The 7,136-nt window shown below is 55.1% G+C and overlaps 3 protein-coding genes across 4 annotated transcripts in view; 2 read left to right on the top strand and 1 right to left on the bottom strand.

The window, feature by feature from the left end:
• SDRG_09748 overlaps positions 1-1,366 on the top strand; it is a gene marked incomplete at its 5' end in the record, with an annotated part of 3,915 nt that extends 2,549 nt beyond the window's left edge. The window contains 6 exons of one of the 2 annotated variants that reach the window (XM_008615699.1): positions 12-220; positions 272-457; positions 511-610; positions 671-769; positions 822-983; positions 1,030-1,366. In XM_008615699.1, coding sequence (XP_008613921.1) covers positions 12-220; positions 272-457; positions 511-610; positions 671-769; positions 822-983; positions 1,030-1,173 — 900 coding nt within the window. In that variant the 3' untranslated portion in view covers positions 1,174-1,366. Of the gene's footprint in view, positions 1-11; positions 221-271; positions 458-510; positions 611-670; positions 984-1,029 lie in introns of both variants that reach the window. The other variant, XM_008615698.1, reaches the window with a different exon arrangement.
• A 148-nt stretch (positions 1,367-1,514) lies between these two features.
• Positions 1,515-2,963, top strand: SDRG_09747 (hypothetical protein; the record flags this gene model as incomplete). The annotated part of the gene is made up of 1 exon (XM_008615697.1): positions 1,515-2,963. The coding sequence occupies one exon, from the start codon at positions 1,515-1,517 to the stop codon at positions 2,961-2,963; it is 1,449 nt and encodes a 482-aa protein (XP_008613919.1).
• A 592-nt stretch (positions 2,964-3,555) lies between these two features.
• SDRG_09746 (TKL protein kinase) lies at positions 3,556-5,388 on the bottom strand (the record flags this gene model as incomplete). The annotated part of the gene is made up of 4 exons (XM_008615696.1): positions 3,556-3,803; positions 3,854-4,248; positions 4,294-4,654; positions 4,707-5,388. 4 exons carry the CDS (start codon positions 5,386-5,388, stop codon positions 3,556-3,558), a joined length of 1,686 nt encoding a protein of 561 aa, XP_008613918.1.
• Between the last annotated feature and the right edge of the window lie 1,748 nt (positions 5,389-7,136).

Below are 7,136 nucleotides of genomic sequence, written 5' to 3'. Positions count from 1 at the left end.
AAATGGACTAGGGCGAGTACGCGTGCATTGTGGGTCCGAGTGGCTGCGGCAAGAGCACGCTCCTCGGCTGCCTCATGCAGTTTTACCCGATCTCGGCCGGCACGCTGCGCCTCGACTCGTACGACACGCAACACTACTCAAAGGCGAGTCTCGCCGACCAGACCGCGGTCGTGTTTCAAGACGGCGGTGTTCTCAACGGCTCGATCCTCGACAACATTGCGTACGCTCTTCCTCTTTGCTGTCGGATGGCCTTTACGATGCATGTGGATAGGTATGGCCGGGACGGCGCGACCCGTGCAATGTGCTTGGAAGCCGCCAAGCTGGCCGAGTGCCACGTCTTTGTGGACGGTCTCAAGGACGGCTACGACACGATCATTGGGCAGCACGCGGTCGTCAACCTCAGTGGCGGCCAGATCCAGCGCATTTGTCTGGCCCGCGCGCTCGTGCGGCAGCCGAGGTATATATTTTTCGATCTTTTTGGTTGATACACTGATACACTGCTACTTGTAGTCTGCTCTTGCTCGACGAAGCCACGAGTGCGCTGGACCCGGAGACCGAAGCCAGCATTGTGCAGACGCTCGAGAAGCTCGTGCGCTCGCTGCATATGACGGTACACATTTCATTTCTGCGTTTGGAGTTATAGAGGATTTATCCATGTTGTTTGGTCTAGATTATCTCGGTCACGCATCGCATTGCGACGACGCAGCACGCGGACGCGATCTTTGTCATGCAGAACGGCGAGATTGTCGAGCAGGGCACGTACAACGAGGTAACGTTGCGTGTTTCTAGTCTGTACAAGGGTTTAGGGTTCATTCGTGTAGCTGCTCTTCAAGCCCAACTCAGTGTTTGGAGAGCTCGCCAACTCGCGGCAGTCGCCGACGAACCGGTCGATTCGGTTTGGTTCGCGTGCGATGAGTAGTAAAGACGACGTGTCGACGTCAGCCGCGCTTTTGCGTCTGACGCGCAACCTCGACAACCGCAGTGTACGTTCTCGCGCTGGCTTGGGCGCTTAACGAGGGCCTTGTGTAGCAACTCGAAGAGCGGGCTCGGTCGCGATCGCGCTCGGCCGTGAGCCGGAACCGGTCGCAGAACGGCAGTACGCTCCGCAACACAAACCTCGAGACCACGGATCGGTTGAGTGAAACCAGCCGCACGGGCTTTCTGGTCTTGTAAAAACATCGGTCGACGTTCCTGTAGACAATTTTGTGCAACAATAGCGTTGGTTGTCGCGTTTATTTGGCCAAGAGTCGCATCAAAATGGGACTACAATGCGACCATTGTCCGGATAACTAGTGCGGCTACTTGATGTATTCTCATACTTGATAATTTGTTGCTACTTGATAATAAGCCAGCCTATCGGTCGACACGTCGGTGGTCATTCTAAGAAAACCATCGACGAGCACAGATGCATACGACGACGACGTACTGGGCCAACGTGGTCGACCTACGCCCTGATTTTTGCGTATGCTGGCCCACTCACACAGTGGATCAACGGGCGCATCGACAAGGACGCCATGGACTCCGGTGCGTGGTACGACGTCAAGCGAAGCATTTGGGCCGGCGCGTTCCGGTCCGACTGGCGCGGCGACCTCGTCACGCTCCCACACAAGTACACCGAGCTCGATCGCTCCGAGATGCGCCTCATTCGGTCGCGGCGCATGTACGCACTTGTCAAGGACTTGCTCTACGTCCGAACCAAGCCCTTGGGCGTCTTGCTCTGGTACGAGAAGGAGCTGTATCCAAACCAAGGCGCCGGTGCCAAGCCGTTCTACACCTCTGCGCTCCTGTCGGCGCCCATGGAAAACTTGTGGCTGGACGAGCTCGCACCCTTTCTACAGGCCAAAGAGACGCTGGCGACAGCGGCGGCGCTCGGCGGTCATCTTGGCTTGTTGCAGTACCTTGTGTATGAAAAAGGCGTCGATGTTGCGGGCATGGCCAACTTTACCGTCGGTAGTTCCCACTTGATCATGGACCGAGTGGCGTCATACGGCCATCTCAGCGTCCTTCGCTTCCTCCACGAGATGGAGTGCAGCGGGATTTCTTCAAAAGCCCTGGAAGGCGCCATGCGGAAGCATCATCTTGACACGATTGCGTTTCTGTTCAAGCACTACCCGCATTTGGAGACGCCGGAAAAGGCCACGTTGTATGCGGCGCGCTTTGGTCACCTCGGGCTCCTTCGGTATTTGATCACAACGCGCCACGCACCATGTCCTCCACATGTGATGGATCTGGCAGCATTCAAGGGCCACCGCCACATAGTCAATTTCTTACACAAGCAAAAGGCCAGCTGTACACCAATGGCAATGGACGCCGCGGCATGCGCTGGCCACCTCGAGATTGTCAAATTTCTCCATTTCAACCGAACGGAAGGCTGCACAACCTTGGCGTTTGACGCGGCTGCGATCCACGGCAACCGCCCGCTTCTGGACTTTCTCATTCAACACCGCCGCGAGGGCGGGTCGACGCTGGCGATGGACGGGGCGGCGTACAAGGGCAACGAAGCCATGGTGCGATTCTTGCACAAGCACCGCCACGAAGGCTGCACGACGCGCGCGATCGACTTTGCTGCCGATCAAGGCCACTTGAGTATCGTGAAATTTCTCCTCGCCGAACGCTCGGAAGGGTTTACGTACAGCGGCATGATCTTTGCGGCCACGTGCGACCGGAACGATGTCCTTTCATACCTCTTGGCGCACGACGTGACCAAGGCCAAGGCCGTTCAAGCGCTGAAAAAAGTCATCCCCCACACGTACTTTCGGGAAGCGGTGCTACCAAAGTTCAAGGCCGCGGGCTTCCCGCGCACAGAGCACATAACACCCGAAGCACTGGTGGATGATGCGCACGCGACGGCGGCAGCACTCGCTCTCTATGACGGCGACGACGAGGCCGACGACTCGGGCTATGAGTCGGAAGAAACGGGGACGATTGGTCAAGTGCACTATCCAATCCAAGGCGAATACTAGTAATAGAGATTGAACTTTTTGTTTTGTGATACGCCAAAAACGCCTCAAGCGTGATTGCGGACTCGAAATTTGCAGTCCTCTTGCGTTCCCACATAACGTTTGGAGTATGTACACACTTACCTGTTGACCATTGAGAAACACACAAGGGGAATATTTGGCTCATTCCTAAACTTTTTGGCCGAGATTTCGCTGCGGTTTCCCGTTCGCTGTTAGATGTGGCATCATACATTTATTAGTGGCACATGCCGCAAGAAGTAATTGCGCGAATAAAGTATGCCCTGCTCACGTCTCGAGCATGCGGTGTAGCATTTCATGATCTCCAAGGTGTCTACTATCAATGGGCCAAGTTGAAGCGAATCGAGTTTTCAACGCCAATTTGCGATTCGAGCGCTTTGGATCGGCGACGCCGGTGGACGGCTCACCTCGGATTGGCCATAAACATATCTCACATAGCCAATCAGAAGCGTGGAAATGGGATTTCGTCTGCAAGCAAGACCGCCGATACTTATGTACGGCGGGACGACGTTATGCAGGGTGAAAACAATCTGTCTGGCAAAATAGTACGAAGTAATAATATTAGTCGTCGTCTGGTCTACAACTGGATCTCCTTGAGCATGACTGCGATTTGGTAGGCGGTGGGGCGGTTGGCCGGGTCGTGGGCCAAGCACAGGAGCGCAAGGTCGCGGATGGACGCAGGGCACGAGCTCGAAAACTCGGGTCGGAGCGCACCGTTAAGGACGGCGCCGATGATGGCTGTGTCGACCAGCGGAAGGCCAGTTTTGGTATTTTTCACATTCTGGTACGGAATGTGGTGCGCGTCAAATTCCGAGAGCACCATCCCTAATCATTCATACGTCAAATTGCAACATTGCCATCAATCAATGTAGTACCAAACGAGTAAATGTCGGCAGCGACGCTGTAGTAGCTGTCCTGAAGGACCTCGGGGGCCATCCACCGAAACGTGCCCACGCCCGTGGTCATGGTCGCGTTCGTGTCTTCACGCGAGACGCCAAAATCAACGATTTTGGTGCCTTTTTTTGAGTCGAGGAGCACGTTTCGGGACTTGAGATCGCGATGAATGATGTTGAGCGAATGCAAATACACCAGTGCATTGGCAATGGCTTGAATCGATCGGAGCTTCTGGCTCCACGGATATGCACAACTCGAATGATGCGCCAGATAGTCTTTGAGGTCCCCGAGGTTCATGAGTTCCATGATGCACTTGAGGTCCAATGGACGATGCCACGTCGCGCCGAGGACGCGCACAATGTAGGGCGAGTCAAAGCTAGTTCAAAGTCGACTACGACATTTGAAATATGGAATGAAATACCTGGCCATGAGTGCAATCTCGTGCACAAAATCTTGGATGCCTTGGTTCGTTGCGCGGTTTGAGAGCAGCGTCTTGACCGCGACAGGCTGCGACTGGAACGAGCCTCGCCACACTTCGGCGTACGCGCCACAGCCAATGAGCTGCTGAAGAGACAACAGCGAGCCGTCCAACGCAAGCTTGTAAATGGCGTCAAACGAGATGGCCAGTGACGCACTCTCGTCTTGGCTGTGGCGCGATGTAGCACCTTGGGAAGACGACGGGCCTTTGGCTTTCGCAGCTTTCATGCGGCGCAACAAGCAGAGACCGACGAGACCGACAACGACAACGACAGCGGCCGTGCATGCAATGATGATGGTTGTGTCTACATCATGCATCGTCGTCAACGAGTCGCAGCGCATGCAACAAGGACGTACAGTTGGTCGCTTCGTCGTTGGTCGACGTCGGGGCCGGTGTCGTCGACGGGCGCGGCGGTGGCACGAGCGTTGCAGGCGTCACGGTCGCATTGGAGATTCGGCGAAGGTCGTACGACAGAATCCGAGCGTCCCACGCCGCGAGATCGCCCGTGTCGGCCGCAAACGACGTCGACTTGCCCGACTGGTCAGGCCCGTCGTACGCGACAAAGAGGTATCCCGGCGTGACCTTGATCGACATGACGGCGCGCGCCAGCGGCGAGTTGAAAGTATCTTTTCCGAGGGGCAATGACCGCATTTGACCGGAAAACTTGCTCGCTTGGTACACGTTGACGACGTTTTGGAGGTTGTTGGGCGCCAACACGAGGTCGTTTGTTGCGCTGCGAATCTTGAACGACAGGATGCGCGACGACCAGAGCGACCCGAGCGACGGCGCGTCGGCGTCCCAAACCATGTAGTAGCCTTGAAACGCCGGTGCGTCATACCCCACGAGCTCGTACCCTGGCAAGATGCGCAGGGACGCAATTCCGAGCGTCCACGGCAGGCTCGTGTTGCCGCTAAAGATGTCCATATCGAGCGACAAGCCGCTGTAGTTGGCCTCGAGGTAAATTGTTGCAACGACCGCAGCGACAGGCGCGACGGCGACGGTGAGCAAGAGGCCCACGACGAGGACGGTAGCGCCCATAGCAAGTTGCAAAATAGACTGCGTACTCTCAAAGTGGACGAAGGACACGTCGCCGCTGTCGCTGTCTGCGATACGCCAGCTGCATCGGCCGCGACTCTGGAATCTCACGAATTGAAAACCGCAAGCAGCTGGCCACCCGATCCCGTGGCAGCATTCTCCACAGCGTCTCATTTTGCGTGCAATCATGCAGAGCAGTACACACGGCATCGATCAGCATTCATCCAACACAGTGGACGCACGTCGCGGAGCGCAGCTAGGTGGTTGGAGTCTTTATGATATCACATCCCGAGTGTGGGCCAAAGAGTATGGGCCGAACCGAGGTGTTGTAAGCCATGGCGACAGCTCGATATGACAACGGAAGGCTCGTGCAGACGATATACATTTTGTTATATAGCAGCTCTGAAACTAGTAGGGAGGGGCGCATCTACAATGTACTGTAACGTTAAAGTTAGCATCGTTTATGAGCTGGTGTATGGGGTGTGGCGAGTGGAGCCTCTTGATGCCAAGAGGCGATTGAGACGATATGGATAAATACCTAGGAACAGCTGTTGGTGCGAAACCGTCGGCGTCGCGTTTCGTGACAAAAGGGCAAACTCAAGTCTTTAGACTCAATCCCTTCTTCGGACAATTACAATCCAAATATACATACTTGTTGAGATAGAATAGCTGTGCGTTGTAAGGACTAGAATACTAATAACGCGTAGGCATAAACGTCGCAGTGCTTTGGGTGGAACCAACGCGGTGGATTGCCCCCGACACACCAGAGCCGCCCGTTCATGATCGAGCAGGCTTACGTATGACGCGTCACACATCCCGGGTACACGCTGGCATCCGTTGGCTCCTTTGCGTCTGGTGCGTCATCGATTCAAAAGAGTGAACGGACAAGGACACGAGGTCATACTACACTAGGCTGCGGGGGAGTGGGCTGGTAGGAACACAACTTTCTTATTAGCTTGAGAAAATAAGTTAATATCTACTTCTTCGTATTGTTCGATGTTATCGTACAATCCCTCAAACAAGACATTTTCGCGCCAAATATGGAGTCAGAAGAACAGAAGAACAAAGGTCCGGACAGCAAAGCAAGCCAAAGCGGCCTGCAAGCCCACCCGCCTCCTCCTGGGCAACCCATCGATAATGAGTTCTTCAAACGTGAAAGGCCAGGCTCGCTTCTTGCCAAGGCACGGCCTGCACAAAAGCCAACACTCTACCGCAGCTACGCTACGGTGCGCATGCTTTTCTGGACCAATGCTCTGTCGTCGCTCCAGCATTGTGGCCCGAGAGGTTATACTGGAACATAGATTGAGCGGAAGAGTGTGCGAGCTACGGGCAGCCCACGTAAACATATGTGTGCGGTGTGCGGTCACTGTGCTAGATCGTACACGTGGCGTAAATACTCGTCGAGAGTAAATGTATTGTCTTCTCTGCCACGTCGTCAACCACGCCATGCTGGACGTTTTCACGAGTTCATCTTCGCCGCTCGACGGTCGTCCATGGCGACGTTGTCGCCGCACCCAAGACGCCTCGTTTTTACACCAGCGCAGGGCTCGCTCAATGAGGTTCTAATGTGAGCTTCCTTATTCGAACTCGTGCCCTGGGTGCGAGGCCCACAAGTTGCTCATGGATCTGCAATAGACGTGTTGCATGACGCCAAGTGTCATGAAACACAGGTCCACGGGGGTGCAACTGCGGTGCTTCGGCAAGCTACCGGTCCAATCAAATGCAGAAACCGACAAAATGAAAAATGTAGA

Source organism: Saprolegnia diclina (assembly GCF_000281045.1).
Source record: "Saprolegnia diclina VS20 unplaced genomic scaffold supercont1.31, whole genome shotgun sequence".
NCBI classification, from domain to species: domain Eukaryota; phylum Oomycota; class Saprolegniomycetes; order Saprolegniales; family Saprolegniaceae; genus Saprolegnia; species Saprolegnia diclina.
Note: the sequence above shows the minus strand (reverse complement) of the source record. Positions and strands in the feature narration are given on the sequence as shown.